The 21,024-nt window shown below is 37.5% G+C and overlaps 2 protein-coding genes across 3 annotated transcripts in view; both read right to left on the reverse strand.

Moving 5' to 3' along the window:
- LOC146553585 (tetratricopeptide repeat protein 39C-like) overlaps positions 1 to 12,613 on the reverse strand; it is a 16,073-nt gene extending 3,460 nt beyond the window's left edge. For both annotated transcript variants that reach the window (XR_014889583.1, XM_085255353.1), the window contains exons 1-13: positions 12,069 to 12,613; positions 9,366 to 9,414; positions 7,715 to 7,843; positions 7,449 to 7,563; positions 6,552 to 6,951; positions 5,907 to 6,075; positions 5,697 to 5,790; positions 5,500 to 5,607; positions 5,306 to 5,415; positions 5,093 to 5,216; positions 4,916 to 5,013; positions 4,644 to 4,748; positions 4,479 to 4,517 (exon numbers count right to left, since the gene is read on the reverse strand). Coding sequence is in view for 1 of the 2 variants with exons in the window: in XM_085255353.1 (XP_085111479.1) it covers positions 4,479 to 4,517; positions 4,644 to 4,748; positions 4,916 to 5,013; positions 5,093 to 5,216; positions 5,306 to 5,415; positions 5,500 to 5,607; positions 5,697 to 5,790; positions 5,907 to 6,075; positions 6,552 to 6,951; positions 7,449 to 7,563; positions 7,715 to 7,843; positions 9,366 to 9,414; positions 12,069 to 12,211 (1,683 nt within the window). In the remaining variant the exon portion in view is untranslated. The remainder of the gene's footprint in view (positions 1 to 4,478; positions 4,518 to 4,643; positions 4,749 to 4,915; positions 5,014 to 5,092; positions 5,217 to 5,305; positions 5,416 to 5,499; positions 5,608 to 5,696; positions 5,791 to 5,906; positions 6,076 to 6,551; positions 6,952 to 7,448; positions 7,564 to 7,714; positions 7,844 to 9,365; positions 9,415 to 12,068) is intronic.
- Positions 12,614 to 13,533: 920 nt separating this feature from the next.
- LOC146553586 (laminin subunit alpha-3-like) overlaps positions 13,534 to 21,024 on the reverse strand; it is a 60,598-nt gene continuing 53,107 nt past the window's right edge. The window contains exons 70-77 of the mRNA XM_085255351.1: positions 19,360 to 19,493; positions 19,049 to 19,226; positions 18,797 to 18,958; positions 18,543 to 18,708; positions 17,242 to 17,396; positions 16,887 to 16,980; positions 16,671 to 16,790; positions 13,534 to 14,950 (exon numbers count right to left, since the gene is read on the reverse strand). Of these exons, the coding sequence (XP_085111477.1) occupies positions 14,808 to 14,950; positions 16,671 to 16,790; positions 16,887 to 16,980; positions 17,242 to 17,396; positions 18,543 to 18,708; positions 18,797 to 18,958; positions 19,049 to 19,226; positions 19,360 to 19,493 (1,152 nt within the window). The 3' untranslated portion in view covers positions 13,534 to 14,807. The remainder of the gene's footprint in view (positions 14,951 to 16,670; positions 16,791 to 16,886; positions 16,981 to 17,241; positions 17,397 to 18,542; positions 18,709 to 18,796; positions 18,959 to 19,048; positions 19,227 to 19,359; positions 19,494 to 21,024) is intronic.

Here is a 21,024-nt window from a genome sequence, read left to right on the forward strand (position 1 = left end):
GTTTTCATTCAAATTCTACTCTTTTTATTCAAATTCTATTGTTTGTTTTAGAATTCTGTTGCTTTCATTCAAACTCTGTTCTATACATTCTAATTCTGTTGTTTTCATTCAAATTCCGTCGTTTTCATTTTAATTCCGTTGTTTTCATTCTAATTCTGTTGTTTTCTTTTAAACTTCCATTGTTTTCATTCAAATTCCGTCGTTTTCATTCTATTTCCATTGTTTTCATTCAAATTCTGTTCTGTTCATTCTAATTCTGTTGTTTGTTTTAAACTTCCATTGTTTTCATTCAAATTCCGTTGTTTTCATTCAAATTCCGTTGTTTTCATTCAAATTCCGTTGTTTTCATTTTAATTCTGTCGTTTTCATTCAAATTCTATTCTTTTCATTCTAATTCCATTGTTTTGATTCAAATTCTGGTCTGTTCATTCTAATTCCGTTGTTTTCATTCAAATTCTATTCATTTCATTCTAATTCCGTTCTTTTCATTGAAATTCCGTTTTTTTCATTCAAATGCTGTTGTTTTCATTCTAATTCTACTTTTTTATTCAAATGCTATTGTTTGTTTTAGAATTATGTTGCTTTCATTCAAACTGTTCTGTACATTCTAATTCCATTGTTTTCATTCAAATTCGGTTGTTTGATTTCAAATTCCGTTGTTTTCATTCCAATTCCGTTGTTTTCATTCCAATTCCGTTGTTTTCATTCCAATTCCATTGTTTTCATTCCAATTCCATTGTTTTCGTTCAAATTAGGGCTGGGCCATATTATACCGTTCACGGTAATGCCGGTATAATGTTTGGCAACGATAGGAAAATGAAATATCGCGATAGAATATGAGTAAAACGCGCATGCGCAGTGCCTTTGTTTTCATACGCACATGGCCGATTGTTGAGTGAAACAGATGAACCAGAATTGGTTTGTAAAAATGGTGCAACTTCAGTGATGTGGAACTGGTTTGGTGTTTGTCCGTCAGATACACGACAAAGCACATTTTTTTGCAGAACATGCAAGCGGCTGTCGTTATTGTCGTATTTGCCGGACTAAGATGCTCTTAAATCTGGGAGTAATCTGGGTCCTAAACTCCCTATTCTTCAGATCAAACGAACACTGCAGCATCACTGAGAGTTAAAAACTGTCTCAATTCTTTCATCTTTAATAAAACGATCAGCATTGCTGCTTAACCAGGTGAAACTATGAAGTTTAACTTCCAGGCATCCATGAAAACAAAATTTGTTACATTTAACGGAGTTAGAAGTTAGCAGGAAGCTAGCGGAAGTTAGCTCGCTAGTTTCGCTAGTTACCTAAGCATGATATTGCATGTTCTGACAGAGATTTCTGGAAAAATTCAAACGTACAGCTCTGCTATCACGTCCAACATAAATGAAGACAGGAAACTAAACAGCAATGACGTTTGTAGGGTTACTGAAGTTGGGCTAGCTGGTATATAATGATGTGCTACCTGATCGCTAGCGACACAGCTATGTTAGCATAACATAAACAGTGAAGCTGGAGGACAAACACTAACACTTTTCCACTTATAAAAGTTAGCGTTAAAGTTCCTGATAGTTAGAGACAAATGCAATCACATGGCGGGATGCTGTAAACGGACCAAACTTCAGTCAGGAGAACAACTGAGATAATCCATCCACAATACAAGGTTAGTCATTAATATACTGCAACAACATGGGAATAGAGCAGAATTCATTCATTAATAAATCAATGGTACAGAAGTGGAGGAAGCAAGAAGAATGAGTTTAATAAAGTTTGATTTATCTGACTGCTTTGTTTCGCTTAATGTGCCTTATAATCCCGTGCACCTTGTGGTCCGAAAAATACGTACTGCTCACTGCAGTTTAATGTTGCAAAGCACCTCTTTTTAACTTCAGTGGATATTATACATGGTTATGCTCAGGATATGTCAGCCCATTTCTACTGGAAATGCCTTTTGGTTAAACTTTCAGCAAGGAATTTGCATTTGCACTGTTACATTTTTATAAAGCTTTAATGTACATAAAAACCAGCTTCTTGTTTAAGTGAAAATAAATGGAAGGTTGTCTTTTTGCGCTAGTAATGTTGTGGAGTTGTATTTTGTCTCGCATCAATTATATCGTCAGTTATATCGTTATCGCAAATTTTCAAATATATATCATGATAAATATTTTTGGCCATATCGCCCTGCTCTAGTTCAAATTCCATTGTTTTCGTTCAAATTCCATTGTTTGTTCTCAAATTCTGTTGTTTTCGTTCCAATTCCGTCGTTTTCATTCAAATTCTGTCGTTTTCATTCAAATTCCGTCGTTTTCATTCAAATTCTGTTCTTTTCATTCTATTTCCATTGTTTTGATTCAAATCCTTTTCTGTTCATTCTAATTCTGTTGTTTGTTTTAAACTTCCATTGTTTTCATTCAAATTCTGTTTTTTTCATTCAAATTCCGTTCTTCTCATTCTAATTCTATTGTTTTGATTCAAATTCTGTTCTGTTCATTCTAATTCTGTTCTGTTCATTCTAATTCTATTGTTTTGATTCAAATTCTGTTCTGTTCATTCTAATTCTGTTGTTTTGATTCAAATTCTATTCATTTCATTCTAATTCCGTTCTTTTCATTGAAATTCCGTTGTTTTAATTCAAATGCAGTTGTTTTCATTCTAATTCTACTCTTCTATTCAAATTCTATTGTTTGTTTTAGAATTCTGTTGCTTTCATTCAAACTCTGTTCTATACATTCTAATTCCGTTGTTTTCATTCAAATTCCATTGTTTTTGTTCAAATTCTGTTGTTTTCATGCAAATTCTTTTGTTTTTGATCAAATTCCGTTGTTTTCATTCAAATTCTGTTCTTTTCATTCAAATTCCATTGTTTGTTCCCAAATTCTGTTGTTTTCATTCAAATTCCGTTGTTTTCATTCAAATTCCGTTGTTTTCATTCAAATGCTGTTGTTTTCATTCCAATTCTGTCGTTTTCATTCAAATTCCATTGTTTGTTCTCAAATTCCATTGTTTTGATTCAAATTCTATTCATTTCATTCTAATTCCATTCTTTTCATTGAAATTCTGTTGTTTTCATTCTACTTCTACTCTTTTTATTCAAATTCTATTGTTTGTTTTAGAATTCATGGTTCATTCATTCATTGTTTTGATTCAAATTCTGTTCTGTTCATTCTCAAATTCTGTTGTTTTCATTCAAATTCCGTTCTTTTCATTCTAATTCCGTTGTTTTGATTCAAATCCCGTTGTTTTTGTTCAAATTCTGTTGTTTTCATGCAAATTCTGTTGTTTTCATGAAAATTCTTTTGTTTTTGATCAGATTCTGTTCTTTTCATTCAAATTCCATTGTTTTCATTCAAATTCCATTGTTTGTTCCCAATTTCTGTTGTTTTCATTCAAATTCCGTCATTTTCATTTTAAATCCATTCCTTATACAGAGGCTTGGCTACAGTGTTGGCAAACTTTAGGTCAATGCAAAGCCAGTATACTCAGCTCACTAAGTTCAAGCAGCACTGGCACTCCAATAGACATCCTGTCACCTGATCAGACAGTGGGTGTCTTAATCTGATTTAGAACGATGAGTCAGAATGAAAAGATCCTGATCAGTTTTATAAAGAAAGCTTTGACCTGCAGCAAAAATAAGACAAAATCTAAACACTAATTGCTTTTAATTAATCAAATAAGACAGGACTTGTTACCAACTACTTCCAGTAGTAACAAGATCACTCATAGTGCGACTCGCCCCAAAGACCACGGACTACGCTAAAATTAATAAGACATGCTGACATCAGCCTGTTTTCATTACAATATGAGGATGTCAGCCTGTTACGGCATCACTGTGACATCACAAGCTCTCTTCATGACCTTCCATATAACATATTATACTCGATATGGTTTCTTAAAATGTTTTGCAAGACCAGCTTTTTCACCTTGGGCGCTAATAATGACGGTCAAGGTGAAATGCTTAGCCTACATGGGTGCTCATGTCCTCCAATGCCCAGTATGTTGTTGTGAAGTTTGAAGACAATCAATAAAAAGTTATGGCTAATATAAACTTTGTACTGATTTTCACATATGGTGCGACCTTGATCTTAACCAGATTTTCACCTAAATTAAATCCGCTCGAGCTGTTGGTAACTGCCATCACACAAAACTTAAAAATGATCGTAAACGACCACAGCAGACCCGATGGCATTTTACTGCTATTCAACATCTTTTATTGAGGCACACCATTTACACACAACGGCCGCAGCTCTCCCGCTGCCAGCTGTACTCACATCAACACCACCTCTCCAACCACAGGACCCAGTACAACATTTAAGTCTGCGGTGCATGATTGCGGATGTGTGGCCTGCACGGCTCTGCAGGCCACACCCCGCCACAATGATATCTTAAAAACAGTGGAAGCTAGACTGCTAACAAATAGACAGGAAAAACAGGACATATTACCTCCTTTCAGGGCAGAGAATAAATAAAGAGTATTACTGTACCTTGGCCTGAAGCATTAGCATTCGGCCCTTCCCCGCAGACTAGAAAAAAAAAATTAAATATTTAGATAGTGTAACTCCTCCAGGACCTTGGCCAAGAGAGACAGTTTAACTATCTCTCTCACACACACACACACACACACACACACACACACACACAAAACTTGCCTCTGGGGAATTCAGCAGCACACAGGCCAGTTCATAGCAAGAGTAGGGCTGCACATAAGAGTTGCTCAGACGCCCCCCCTCATCCCTTGCAGCCAGCTGGAAATACTGTTTCAAAAAAAAAAAAAAAGGTCATGATACCAAAACAAACAATGATTATTGTGTTGTGTAAGTGCATGGACAATCCTTTAAGGCAGCCGGCGAGGGCCGTGCTTCATGCTGTGCATCAATTTTCCAAAAATGCAAATTGCATAATTAATTTAACACAAGAGTACCTGAATGGCATCTTTGGTATTATGTAGACATTTGCTTATGGCACCAAGAAGGAGGTTTTTCAGGCCTGCACACGAGGCGTCGTCAATCCCCTGTAACACTAAGGGAGGAATCAAAATTACAAACACTTTGCATTAGTGCACATAATGCAAGCGAGATATTAGTTTGGAATGCAGTACCTTGGGCCATCGTCTGCAGCTTGGCATTGGAGCAATTGGGCAGAGCTTTCCACAAATACAGAATCTCAATCACTGATAGGATGCAGAGTTCTTTGGATATACTGGAGCTCTTTAGCTTCTCAGACTGATTGAAAAACAAAAGTGCATCTTCACATCAGTGGCATTCTTAGCACCATAATATTCCTACAGGAAACAAACTAGTTACACACTCACCCTTTTCATGGAAAACATTTCTATCTGATTATTCTTGCGTTTGAAAAGTTTTTGAACGTCCTTGAAAACAGCAACGGCTCCTTCCAGATCACCAGTGGCTCCTTGGCACACTGCACCACACAACATACAATATGGATTAGCATCCACTACCGAGCTTACAAAATACCCTGAAAGCATTACGGTGCTGTAATTACCTCCAGTTAAATAGGCATAATAGCACTGGGACCAGCGAGATTCAGTCGCCAATCTGTCAAACGCTCTGTAGGCTTCTCTGTAGTTCAGTTCGATCATGCTGCACCAGCCTAAAAAAATCGATCAGAAATGATGTTGCATACTAATACCGAGTGAGGCATATTTGAAATATGAGAGAAATATGAGAGCCAGGCAGTACCTATTTCATATAAACAAACGTGCTGAATTTCCCTTTGGTCAGAGGCCAGATCCAAGGCACTACTGAAGGACGTCAAGGCACTACTGATCTCGCACTACAGAAGGAAACTTTGTAGTATGAGTTACAGTGAGACAATACTGAGCTTCTCCAAGTTAGAAGACTACTTCACATGGCAAAAGATAACAAGGTTTAGTATTCACATGTCTTTACCTCAAGGCGTTGAACTCTGCCTTTGAAAAACATAAAGAGGGAGGAGTTGGGATAAATAGCCTCTCTTTGTTTAAGAATGTATTTGGCTTCCATTAGGCCTGACTGTGTGTCTGTGCCATCCAGAGCAAAGAAGGGCTGCACTACTGTGTGGTACCACAACAGAGCCAAGCTGCAAGAAAAGCACAGAGACTGTAATGAGAGGGAATATAGCAAATTTCTAATTTATGATAATGACACACACACAAAAAAACAGCACAATGTGTTGCGCTTTTTACAAAACTGAGGAAATACGATTCACAGCATTTTACAGTAATATTGCATAATGTGGTTATATTACAGATTTGTTAACTTGGCAGACATGACCAAATTCCCACACACTTGATTTTAATTAAAGGCTTGATTACAAACATGGTTCCCAAGGCACCCAAGGACTAAAAACCAATTTCAAACGATTCAGTATGAAGCAGGATTTGGAAAATTGTGCTACAGGGACCTGAGTCAGTCAATTATTACAGCTGTTCACACTGGGATCTCTTTTTTGTTTCCTTCTTTCCTCTACAAATTATGCTTTCATTATTTTATTACACTGCACACAACTGTTTAAGTTGCAAAACAGGATACAGATACGCAAACATACTCACTCACGTAGCTAAGGGGGCCTTCATGTCCTTACTTTCACTGGCGTAAGTGAGTGCTGACAGGCCCTGATGGCGGTCTCCGGGAAAGCCCAGCAGATTGACGATCTTCAGTAGGTGCGGTGGCACCATCGATATACAGAGGTGGAAAAGACCATAACCAAAACTGACTGAACCTTTCAGCCGATCCAGAGCCTCGGGACTGATGCCATCTAGCCTCTGTGATGGACTTGACCCGGGTGAGGGAGAGCGACTCTGGTGGGACAGAGCAGAGCCGGACGATGAAGACGGCGTCGCTTGCTGTTCAGAGCCCCTCCTCCTGCTGCCTTCTTGTAGACGTGTGATGTCGTTGTAACATTTGTTGTACATCTTCCAAGCTTTACGGAGGATCCAGCCTCCTTTGATATATGCTGTCAGAGGATTGAAGCTCAGATTAGAGAAAAGTCCTTTATTATAACCTCTTTGTATTTAACACATCAAATAAAAGGTGGATGACAAATTAAAGGAAAAGCTATCATAGCCATCAGAGGCCAATGTCAGGAAGGCTAGAGCACCCTAAAACCACTCTTCTAAAAGATTCTTCTGTCATGTGGTGTTTCAATGATGGCGCTAAAGAGTGCTGGCCCAAAATCTCTCATAGCTATTGAGATCTAGCGACTCCTTGTATCCCTGCAACAGGGGCTACCTGGGAGAGACCACCTCCATCACAATAAAAACATTCCATAACAGCTTTGTACTGATTTCAAGTGACACTTCCCTCTAAAGAGACAAGTGGACCCATACCAGCAAAAAAGCTTCCCAAGGCATAAAAGACAGGTTTTGTTTTTTTCCTTTAATTTGTCACCTACCTACGTGATACGTGTGGAGTGCATCACTGTCAACCAACAAATACCAAAGGTTCCCTTACATGACAGCTCTTGTTTGATAAAAGATAAAACCGCCAGGTAAACCTGGCAGTCTGCAATGATGATCTGCCTCTGGAGTCGGTCCACTGCAGCCACCCCTGACCTCTGAGAGTCCATCTGCCCACACAAACACCCCACATTTACAGGCTGATGACAGACAGGTATGCAGGAGAGCTAACAAGCACACGTGGGCGTTACAGGCCCAACATGAAATGCTTGTCTATATAATGATGTACAATACAGGCAGTTTAATCAAGTATTTACTCACATTGCGCTTGATCTTGCTTTTAATGGTCTCAATGACACCCATGTTTTCACTCTCACACAGTCTCTCTGTAGCCTTGAGGTCTTCAAAAGCCATTTGCATTTTTTCCTCTTCAAAAGTCATCATGGCGTTCTGCAAAAGGGAAACCGGATAAAAGCAATCAATTACTTACATGTGGTTCAAGAAAAATCACTTACACTGAACACTCGACAGTGGAGTCAGAAAAAGAAACAAGAAAACGAAATCTAATTGTTCCAAATTGACAGATTTTGTACAAATTACACATACAATGAATGAATGAACAAAACAGGTAGAAGATAAAGGATATGCACTATTGCTAACCTAAATCCCTTTTTAAAAAAAACAAAAAAACATGAAGAGATAATTGAATAATTGAATGCCAAATTCTGGGATTTTGCCACATACTAAAAAACATTTAATTTATAAAGTTACTTCTGAATGATTATTTTTAATTGGTCAGGCTACTAATGAAGTACAATTATACACCAGAAACTCTGTAATTATTCTAGCACTACAACCCAGCTGCCAACTTTTTTTGCTTCGACTGAAACAAAGATCTCTGTGTTACTTGGACTGCAGTAACACTGCTGTCCTTTTCCACTGTCAAAGCTTTTGTTGGGAATTTCATTTTTCACATGCTGAGGTGCCTGGCAACTCGTAAGGGCTTTTGCTCTCTGATTTCTCCCAGTAAAAGATGAGTAGACATCATGGTGATGTGCTCTGCAAGTGTAACCTTATTCTATCTTTGCCCTTTAAGGGTCAATCTCACAGAAGTCCACTGGAGTCATTAATGACTTGTTAAAAAATACCACTGTACTTCAGATGTTACCAGCTGACCAGGAAGTGGAAAATATTAAAGTATATAGTAGCTCTTCTATCAGCTCCTTTTTGCAAAGATAAATAAGCCTCATGTCATGTTAAAAAATATTATAATAATATTAATAGATGGGAATAGGTGCTTCAACACATGCAATCATCATGCAGAGAAAAAGCACATTAAATTAAATAACTCCATTTGTAGCTGTTCCCTACATTCTCGATGGGTAACATTAAACAAAAAAAACAAAAAAAAAAAAAGAGTATAATGCAATAAATGATGCATACATTATATGCTGTTTGCATCTTTCATCTCTATGACATTTATGTCATACACACTGAGCAGTGATGTGAAAGAATAACTCCCAAACGCATTAAAAATAAAAATAAAATAACGAGCCTGTTTTGAAAATGTGACTAAAAACAATCAAACAAAGATACTTGTGTTTAAATACAGGCAGTAAAACAGTACAGTAACAGTACAGAAATTAAGTATTTGTACTTTGTGACATCCCTCCCACTGCTGACCCAGCATGTGTATGATACCATCCAATCATGACAGCAGAAACTTGCAAAGTTTAGAACAAACTGTCAAACTCAGCTACGTTTGTAGCTGGGGGGGAAAAAATGCTGATCAAACATAATTTAGAAATTTCTTCGCAAAACATAACAGCTGGCTTAAAAGGACTTAAAGGGAACACAAGGGAACTTCCATAAGCCTCACAAAGAAACCAAAAGCTCCCAAAGCAACATTTACAAAAATCTTCGAGAAGTTTGGCCACAAACCAAAATAGCAGCGAGTTGCTTTTCCACTCACCAGAAAACTCACAAAACTTGCACCGAAACTCATCAAAGGACTGTGGTTCCTGAAAGAAAGTAAAAAAAAAAGAAGAGGAAAAAAACCACAAACATATAAGAGAAGTTAGTCTTTTCACATAATGTGATTTTCTCTGACAGTGTAAAGTTCACTGGAGAAACAATGAAAAGTATGTGGCCTGTTTCATGCATCAATAATGCCAATGTATTAGGACTACTGTAGGTTAGAAAAATACTAATGGGAAGGAGGAGAATATTCAGAAGTAAAACAATGAAAAATTAATTCATGAAATATAAAACCAAGATATTTTCCAACATTAAAGTGCTAAATAAAAAAAAGTCACATTTGATAAAAAAAACAGCTGACAAATTCTGAGATTAAAGATATTTAATAGAGGTTTTTTTTGTTTTGTTTTACATCAAGGAACCAAATTGAGTTTACTAGATAGGACCAGCGTCACTATATTAATCTTTATTTCTGTAAACATATACACTGTATGGACAATAATACTGGGTCAACTACAAATATTATACCTACAGGAGCTGTCAGCCATGGAAGCCCAAACCATGAAACTCCCAGCACACAGTTTTTGTGTGCTGGTTTGGAGCTGTGCAGTTATTGAGTCAGCAGTGTTGGCCACTTTAATGCATTATGAGCACTCAGCGACCCCACTCTGTAACTTCACATCATCTGCAATGCTTTGGTTCCTAAATGCTTCCGCTTATATATACCACTTATAGCTGATTGTGGAGTAGCTAGGAGGGAAGAGATTTCACAAACTGACTTGTTGCAATGGTGTATCCTGTTGCACTACCACTCACTACCATTCACTTAAGCTCTTCAGAAAAACAATCCATGAATGACCCATTTTTTCCACAAAAGGCAGACTGCATGCTGTTGCCTTTAAATATGCAGAAACTCAGATTAGACTTTCTTTTCTTTGACTATTACCCTCTACCCCCAATTGGCAATTTTTGGCCTCACCCTCATAACTAACACACTTTAAGATGCCCTTCATCTGAAATTATCTTAGGGCATCAAAGGTGCTCATAATACACTGTTACACACTATTAACACAGCTTTACAACTGTCACAAGCCAGCTAATGCAAAACTTATCAACTAACTTTCTCTTTGATGAATTAAGAGATTCAGAAATTTCTACCCTATAATCAAAACATATACCCTGTCACAATTGACACATTTATAGCTACTAATAATAATCTTTTAGAGCTACACAGACTTGCATCTGTGTAGCTGAAAACTTGCATCATTTACAGAAATCAAAGGTCCTTTTGATTTCCATCTGTAGCTGTGTAGCTGTGTGGTCATTTTGGTGCAATAACTGAATTTCAGCAGCCTTATATTTCACTTTGAAGACAAGAGGCACCACGTGTCAGTCAAATTACGGCAAAATGTTTCAAATAATTGTGGAAAATTGACTTGGTACAGGTATCCCTGTGTAACTGTGATGGGGATTTAATTTATAATGGAACCACCTCCACACATAAGTGCAACATACTATACAAACGTAATAGTACCAGGGGAGCTTTAACAGAAACTCGTACATACTGCCAGTAAAAGCTCATTCTCAGACAGCTGTGTTTGTGTTTTTCACTTCCCTCCATCGTTTTGCTGATCCAGTCAAAACAGGATGACACCTAGAGCTTAATGCAATTAGCGGACGAGGTGACATTTACGCTTTCCCCAGGGGTCAGGAAACATAGGAGCTGCCCTTTCATGACATAAGCATTCAAGTTGAAAGCAAAGGCTGAAGCATGTGTAAGGACGTGTGCGGTTCAGGAGCAGGGATTCCCAACATTTATAACTTGTGACCTCTTTTAATGAATGCAAAATGCAAAAAGAAAGGTTATGCAGCAGTTTTCTCGCATGCCTACTGATTATTTGGCTGAGATGGGTGCTACTGGACTAAGAGAATAGTTTACCAGTTTAATGCTTGCATTTCGAGCCTAAATGACATCAAAGACATTGCTTTCCAGAGCAAGGCAAGACATATGCAGCCATCCAATAATTGGTATGTGTAAAAATATATAAACCTAGACTTCTACAGGTGATGCTATGGATCTTTTAATATTGCACTCTCACCTAATGACAGTCTTCATGTATGCTTGTATGCCTCTTCATGTATGCTTTCTGGATCAGCAAACGAGAGACCATCTCAGAAACCTGGTTACCTTATCTGGACACATTGTTGTTATTGTTTTCCTCTAATATGTCACTCAACTGTAGATGTGAGGAACTAGCTGGGCCATGTTGACATATTTCACAAGAAGGGTACAAAGTACCTCAAAGCCAGACAGCGGTATAACAGGAATGGCAACCTGTTAAGCAAGCACTTCGTTGTTTTTTTAGACATTTATGAAGACAGTCACCAAATCTAATGATGTGCACACATGTCACATATTGTGGTTGTGGATATTTGCTCAGGGTATTTAAACAACACTAATTCTGCTTGTGATCAGATCAAATGGTTCTCCACCAGACAAGCGTGACACGGGTGGTGGGGGTTTTTTTTTCCTGTTTTTGTTTTTTCAAAGCTTAGACCACACGCTTTGATGCCTTCAGTTGTAATTGTATTGGTTAATCACAAGTTTGGGAACATTAGCTACACCTGCCATAACATTTAACACAAGCATACGCCTCTGTTTTGTTTTTACATACAGGAAGAGAAGTCACACACAGACCTGTATGTTCTGAAGAGCTCGTCGCTCTCTTTGAATCCATTGTTGAGCAGCATGTTGATTCCCTTCAGCGCCAGCTCTGCGTCGTTTATACTGTCTGTCTCCTCCTCCACGCTCGCCGGGGCTGGTTCCTTTCCGTCCGCCATTAAGACACCCGATATCGGAGGTGAGGAACTGAACGCGACCGGAGACAGGCAGGTAGGGCGGTATAGCTGGTTAGTTTACTTACACTCAGAGAAGTCTCAACCGGTGGCGCAGTTTGGAGCAAATGCTGGCATATTTACGTTCGTATAACAATCCGCTATTTCACATAACTAGCCGGTTACAACACAGAGTGAAGCTAACCAGTGTCCCGCCAGCTGGGCGGCCGTACTCTGTATTCTGTCTCCTGACCGCTGGTTTGCATGTGAGCCAGGAAACGTGCTGCCTTCATGTGCTATCGTAAAAAAGATTTCTAGCAGAAGAACAGAACTAGATGAAGAAAAAGAACAGATTATTCCTCTTATTGAATACATTAATGCAAACAGAGGTGAAAACGGTGAAACAAGCCACAAACAGAAAAGGTTTTGTTTGTGTTAAATTATTTGTCAACACATCTGTTCCTGCGTTTCTTATGCTACGACCTTTCCATTTTTGCCCATCAGGAAGATCGCATGTATTGTTTATGTATTTATTTTTAATTTGCAGCCACACTATAATTTTAGAGTTTCCTTTCCGTTATGTTCTCAGGCAATGGTGCGCTAACTGTAACTTTGCGCAATTTATTTGTCATTTCTGAGGGAAAAGAACGACCCTGAAGGCAGCATAGGAGTGGGCGTGGTCTTTAGCTAAAACGCAGAGGTGAGGAGTCCATACAGTTTTTGACGTTTTTGACTAATTACCAGTGGTTACCAATGGCAATAATGGATATTTTCTCAACTTTGTATTTTATTTAACACGTTTAACAGATATATCCCTAACAGGTTGTTTTTTTTTACATTTTCAAATCTTATGCTATCCTAATGCTTTTCTAAAAGTATACTTCCAGGAAAACTTCCTTACTTTTACCACATCTTCCCCCCAAAAAGTCTCATTTCCTCTAAAGCAATACTGAGGACAAGACCTCAGTGTGAGCTCTTACTCTAACACTATCTGAATTTTATAAAGGCCACATTTTATTGTGTTTCATATTTTAACACAATCAAAGTTTCCTAAATGCTATATAATTTACTAATATTAAAATGAGCTATAGTTACAAAAGAAATACTCACCGCACTGTGCAAAGGTCTTGACGGGACCTTCTGGTGTTTACATTTTGCTACAAAAAAGGGAAATAGGACTTTGAAACATGTACAAACATACATGGCACTACAGTAAGGCAAAACCAGAGTTTGTATAATTCTAATGAGTTTTGCAACAGGCTGCTGATACAAAAGTGCTTAAACTTACAGTTTAAGATTGATTCTTTTCTAAGTTGTCTATTATGTGTAGACTCAACACCAGTTCATCCCTTAATTTAAAAAAAACTACTAGAAAGTCTGGCTGCTTGGAAACTAAATATAAAGAAATGAGGGGTGGCTCAAGACGTTTGCACAGCAGTGTACATTAATTGTTTAGTATGAACCATAATGAGTGGAAGTTAACAGTTCCCAAGCTGTTTCCTTGATCAAAAGTCCATTATTTATTTATGGCACTGACAGGTATTCATAAAGAATATTAATCAGACAGGTTACATAATGGCTTACAAATCAGTTGCCACAAGACAGGAATGCATGTACAGTGTGTCCAATTTAATATGAATTTTACATCATATTGAGATATAATGTTATTTAAAGTCTGGCATAAATGCACAATTTAGAAAAGTAAACACCTTTTTTGTGAATATAAGTACCTAAACATACTTTTTCTGTTATTACTTTTGCAATGGTCCCAAACACTACTGACCAAACTTATTCTAATGGCATCTAGGTATATTGGTTATTTAACTGATAGAAACAAAATTTAGTACATGCTGTTATCTGGTGTAACTACTGTAAGATATACATCCATATTCTCATGCAAAGGGAATGCAAACTGGAAAATCAGATCAGAACAGTAATACAACACTGGGGGCGAAAAACATGTGGTTTGAAAACATGTGCAAAGAGTCCATGTCTCTTAAGCCAGTTAAAATGCAGAATTCTGCATGCTGGCATGTGGATATGAATACAGAATAGCTTAGCAACCCCTGAAATGTCACTGAATTGAGAATCATGGGTGTAAACATCATTTTTCTTAGTATAAGCTATTGAGTCCAACAAGCAAACCAAAAGTACATCAGTTAATAATCTTGATCTCTTTCGCAGCACCAAAGGCAATACTTGTTTTCTGAAAGTGCTGGGCTGACTGTAACGCAGCACTGACCACTTACAAGCATATTCAGTAGCATTTGATAGTCAGTAGAGACTGACTAGACCAACAAAGTAGAGTTTATTGCAGCCGTCAAAAAATGCATTTGTAATTGGTGAGGCAATACGCAACTTTACACTAAATAAATATAGACATGTTTAACTTAACAGCAAACATTATGAACCTGTAAGCCGCTGCTCATATATTTATTTTTCACGTACATTCATCCCAACACACTCACGCTGAAACACAATCGTCTTACACACACACTCTTACATGCTAACACATTCTCTGTCATAGTAACAGATTGCACATAGCTGGTGGTGGACATGGTCCCAGGGTTTGTTTACTGATGGTTTGAGGAGATCTTTATGTTCAGCCTGGACACTCCTTGAGGTTGACTGGACCAAACACGCTTGACGGCCTTTCGAAGGACACCAGTTCACCGTTGATCCCCATGTCCTGGATGCATCCAACAAAGGAGGATGTGACAGGAAGCCTCTGCTGCATTAAGATCGCTGTGGCAGAAAGGGACAGGTGAGTGATTTTATTGTTTCAGTCTATTTTATTTTAACCTTTAACCTTAAGACTATAACTAAAGTGTTTTTTATAGAAAGATGTAAGTTTTATTAAGGGGATAGACAATAAATCTCTTGATTTGTCTTGACAAATCTCTTGGTGTGTTTTGTATCTCCAATATGACTTTTTTTGTATATCTACCATATCAAAAATACGTCTTCCATCTATGTGCCAATCAGCTGGCAGCAACTCAATTGCATTTAGACATGTAGACATGGTCAAGAGCACCTGCGATGTTACAGATATCTCAGAAATTGGATGTCGGAAGTTCCAGAAAAAGCCAGGAAAAACAGGACTTTTAGAGCCATTCAGATATCACTAGCAGCAAAATAGCAAAATACTACAGCAAAATACTTATTTTTATGTGCTTTAAAAACACATTTATGGATAGAGCTTGATCTATGCCCTGCATCTGGTTTATTTAGTGAGTTAAAAATACACAACAGTGGCAGAACAAATTAAAAGTTTACAGTTTTACTACTGTTTACATTCAGTGCCGCTATGTTGGATAACTCATGGTATGTTGGTCAGCTCCAAATTTTTTGAGTGGAAAATCCAAATTGAGGGGCATTCCGACTGAGAACTGAGGAAATAGCATTTATCCTGGGATCAAAATGGCAAAGAAAGGTGATTTAACTGATTTTGAACATGGCATTGTTGTTGGTGCCAGATGGGCTAATCTGAGTTTTTCAGAAACTGCTGATCTACTGGGATTTTCTCACACAGTCCTCTCTAGAGTTTACAGAGAAACAAAATGGAGAAAATATCCAGAGGTCAATAAGAACTGCACTGGCTGTCCACTGAAAGGCAGAAGCTACAACTGCATGTCGAACCTTGAAACAGAAGGTTTACAGTCTGCTTAGAACAGGAAACCGAGGCTACACTTCACATGGACTCACTAAAACTGAACAATAGAAGATTCGAAAAATTTTGCATTGTCTGATGAGTCTCGATTACTGCTACTGCATTTGGATGTTAGGGTCAGAATTTGGCATAAACAATATAAAAACATGGATCTGTCCGGCCTTGTATCAGTGGCTCTGGCAATAGCAATGGTGTTGTAATGGTGTGGGGGGTATTTTTCGAGAACACTTTGGCCCCCCTAGTAACAACTGAGTATCATTTAAACACCACAACCTACTTGAGTATTGTCCCCTGACCATGTTCATCTCTTTATGACCACAGTGTACCCATCTTCTGATGCTGCTTCCAGCAGGATAGCATAACATGTCAGAAAGCCCAAATAAGCTCAAACTGGTTTCTTGAACATGACAGTGTTCTGTACTGAAAAGACTTCTTCAGTAACCAGATAATAAATGATCTAATCTAATAGAACATCTTTGGGATGTTGCAGAACTGGAGATTCACATCACAGATGTGCAACTGAAAGATTTACAGCTACTGTGCGATGCTGTCATGGCAGTATGGGTCAAAGTTTTTTAGGAATATTTTCAGTAAATTTTTGAATTTGTGCCACAAAGAATTTAGGCAGTTCTGAAGGCAAAAGAGGGTCTAACCCAGAACTAACAAATTGTACCTAATGAAGCTGCTTGTGAGTGCAAAAATATAGTTTAATTAAATATGTGCTCAAGTTTGACTCAAACAAAACCAAAAAAAAAACAAAAACTCAGTCACTCAAATTAGATGATTTACACTTACCAGGAATGCCACCCACATACAGTGGGTCTTTGGTCAAAGGTATATTGGGAAATGGTGGTCCAATCTTGTAGTTGTCCAGTGTGTCCACATACAATTGCACAACATTCTTCCTCTTGATTACTAAACATAAAAATAATAAATTGATATATTTTGTACAATGCATGTCAAGTCTATAAGGTGTTAAAGACAGTTTGAGTCATTTTAATGGTGTTTTACCTGAAATTTTATGGAATACTCCATCACATAAAGAAGCTTTTGGCTTCACTGACACCATGAATTCTCCATTTCCATTGTTTACTCGTGCAACCACCTACAAACAGGAACATGTCCAAACCCAGTGCTTTGAATCACACTTGCAAATTTAGGTCTAATATGAATTTAGTGTCTGTTTCTGCGTGCTGAACAGAAATGGCAAACTTGGTTCATATTTATTACACAGGAAGAAAAACATCAGTTTGATAAAGAAGATCAGAAGATATCAGAACCAAGAGACCTTGTTCTACTAATAAGTTCCTTTGAGCTTGAAAAAAAAAAATGAATATGGAAATGACAAACAGATATGTGGTCTCACCTCTCCTCCGAGCATATAGATAATGAGATAGTGACCCATCGGCAGTCCATTTGGAGTCTTGCTGTACACACCTACATGAAGCAGGAGTCCCGTCAGACTCCGTGGACGAATGTTAAACAGCAGCTCAAAGCTGGAGCCCACAACAAAGGAATCATCTGAAATGCAGAAAATACAAAACGATTTATTAGTGTGAATGCTGTTTAAGCATTTACGCTGTCCTTCTGCACGTTTTTTGGTTTTTCTGTGATTTCAAATGAATGATCCCCTTCAAACCCACCCTATTTTGAAACTAAATTAGTTTAGCATACTTTGAACTATAGAAAAAATTCAAAAATTAAACATATCCCATGACCTTAGACTCTAAGGTAATGGTAATGGTAAAAATGAGTAAAACCTGAAGAGTCTAAGGCTTAGACTCTTCAGGTTTTACTCATTTTTATACATATATATATATATATATATATATAATTTTTTTTTTTTTTTTTTTTTTTTTTTTTTACCATTTTCAAACAGTAACAATTTAAGTTTTACAACATTTTCAGAGAGTTTCAAAAAGCTAATGGACGCACTTTTTGAACTGCCATTTCTCGGTCAATTTTACTGGTACAGACACAAAAAATGCACGCCCTGCTTCTTATACTCAAAGAGTCAAATGTTTGTCAGATCTACAACTTTCATATTGCTCCTGTTTGTTTCTGGGTATCTCAGCAGCAATTTCCTCTGTGTGTTGGTGGTAAGACAGACACAGACTCAAGCTGCTCCTGATTGGTGGATTCAAGTTCAGCAGATTCAGACTGTTTGATTGGCATAGAAACAGAAAGGCACACACTCTCACACCCACTGTTTCACTCCCGTCTGTCTGTGTGTGTGTGTGTGTGTGTGTACTTGTAAAGAGTTTTAGGAGGGGACATTTTGATGAGCTTGTGCTTCAAGTTGTGGTTCTTTTTTTTTCTAAATTTAAGTTTATACTTTATACTTTTTTTAGTTGTTTTTTTTTAGCACATTTTTCAGTTTACACATAAGCCAGATGATGTTTTGGTAATCTTACGCAATTAAGCTCATTCAGCAAGTTGAGCTTCTGATACTTCAAATATATTTAAGCAATTCAGACGCAATCTTCACATTTTCAGCATTCATACTGCATTTTTGCTAGGAAATTGCTTTTTCTGGTTTATTTTGTTATTGTTATTATTTAGTCATCTGATATTACAAAATTAAAAAGAAAATTGTGATGATGTTCCTCAATCAAATGAACTTTAAAAGATTAGCTGTCAGATTGTTGTGAAGAAAGCTTTACTCACTGACAACGACGTGTGCTCCATTCCCTGAGAAGTAAGCGCCTCTTTGTGTCTGTCCCTCAAAGCAGGGGCCAGAACCATGATTCGCGGTTGGATTTGACATTTGCGCTCCATTCATCTTAAAATTGCGTACGCAGCCAGACACACTGTGCTTCGGAAGGCCCTTCGACTGAAAGTGAAAGCATAACAAATTTATAAAATAAATAGACACTAAATTGAATTAGTTGTGTGAAATTTGCATTGTTATTGTTTTAAACCTTTAACTCTTTGTGAAGGGAATGTGGGGTACTGCCCAAGTAGACAGGGGACAGGAATTGCTGCTTCATGGATGACAGCTCTGCATTAGTCAGCTGCCCATCCTGAGCTCTTATTCCGTCTACAACCAGCCGGAATTTCTTCTTTTCCAAACTGAACATTACCTGTAAACATAAAGTGTTTCACTTTTTTTTTTTTTTTTTTTTTTTTAGCAATTAGAGGGGTTTTTGTTGATATAAATGCAATGAACTGACCGTGTGCCACTTTCCATCATTGTACTTTTCTCGGTTGAAGATCTTCTGTTTGCCCACAGAAAGCCTGATCCTGCCCTTCGACATGTATAAAGCAAGATGAGATTGCCCTCCTCTGGTTGCAGCAAAGAACAGCATGCCTTCATGCGATCGAGTCCTGACTTCAAGAGAGAAATGCGGTCTGTGGAGAACCAAAAAAAGAAATAAATACTGATTTTGAATTGGTAAACTCAAACAAGTACACTTCACATTTATTAATCTTACATGTAAGGATTTATACATATGCATGATTGTGTATCAGACTGTTTACTTACCTGGGTTGCAGGACCTGTAGAGGAAGGCTGTAGCTCAGTCTGCTAACAGTCCCTCCAAGGCGATAAGCATGTTGATCCATGGCTGGTAACGCACATGCTGACACACTCTCATTGCTCACAGGTTTCACATCATCCTAAAACAACACAAACACAACAGAAACCCTCAGCAACAGTTTTCCTTTTAACAGCTCAAAACTCCTTTGTTAAGTCTCAGGATTTTTGCTTCCACTGTGTCAGCGATGGTACAAGATGTGGTTAAAAAAAAAAAAAGAATAACTGTCATATTGTACATGAAAATACTGCATATATTCTTTATTGCATCTTCAGAAAGTGAAAAAAAAGTCCTCCCCCACCCACAGGTGTGAAATTTAGTGAATGAAGATGACCATTACTTTATTTATTAATTGATTTCCTGATTTTCTTTAATTACAGCCAATTATTGATCAATAAAATGCCAGAAAATATTCAAAAATCTCCAAGATTACACGTGTGTCCTTCTAAAACGTTTAATCTGCCAACATTATCTGCTTTTAATCACAGATTAAAAATGGTTTGGTTAAGAATCTTTTATCCATTATTCCTTATACATGTTTGGCTTCTGTTGTGATGCAGAACGTAAACTCAACACATTGAGAAACAGTTCAGAAAACTCGATTCATACATGTAGCTGTTAATGCCAGACGGTGGGTCATAACTGTAAGCACAGCAGCGAGTATGGTGGATATATTTGGAGTTTTAATAACCACATTCTCTTGGGAGTAGCATAACTCCCACCATCTTTCTGTTTACACACACGTGTGTGATTTGTGCTTATTAAACTTTCAGCATCAGCGTAAAAAAGAAAAAAGAAAAAAAGTAGGAGCTTGCCAGTGTTTTGAGTGATTTCAGTCTGGCATATAGTCAAGAAAACAACACTGTTGTGGCTGAGGAGGTTGTGATATGATAAAAATGTAAAAATGGATGAGGGCCAGCTTACATATTGAAAACAGTAGGATAATTATTGAATATGAAAACCGAGTGGACCATGACCTTTTTTCAGAACACAGCATCTTCACCATTTAGACCTTTTAATATTTCTCTCTCTTTTTTTTGGCTTATTTTAAATGAAGTGTAGGGTGTAGTGTCAATTGATTATTATCCTGAATTTAAACCCATTCAGCAGATGAGAATTCATTATTCAATAAAATAATTGTGGGTTGAAGGTTTTCAGAAAATGACTAAAGGCTAATTTTTATAGTGAGGGTGAGCATACGAGGGCAGCTGTGATCACAAGAAGTAGTGTGAGTTTCGTGATTTTGAAGAAAGATTTGAATGTTAATGGTACCTAACGAGTGAGCTCTACATATGGCGTGGCGAGGCACTCTCATCTAAACCCAGGATATGCTTCTGTACTCATTTAGTTTATACAGTGTACATCGACACACAAAATGTTACAGGGCTAAGGTGGTCCACATCAGCCAGGGTTCATGTTTGGTGTGTGTTTTAAACAGCATTTGAAATATATCATTTGGCCTTGTGTCAAATACCATAAATAAATACGTAAACTTTAACAGCTAAACAGGAGAATTTGCAAGAAAATGCTGATGAATCCCTGTTGTTTTTATTGGATATTATCAGTGTTAAAGGTGAAAGCAGCTGCTAAAGCATTATGAGCAGCACTTCATC

Source organism: Mchenga conophoros, linkage group LG18 (genome assembly GCF_057382185.1).
Source record: "Mchenga conophoros isolate Kocher_MC1m ecotype Shallow Benthic linkage group LG18, M_conophoros_male_GT1.1, whole genome shotgun sequence".
In the NCBI taxonomy this organism is placed as follows: domain Eukaryota; kingdom Metazoa; phylum Chordata; class Actinopteri; order Cichliformes; family Cichlidae; genus Mchenga; species Mchenga conophoros.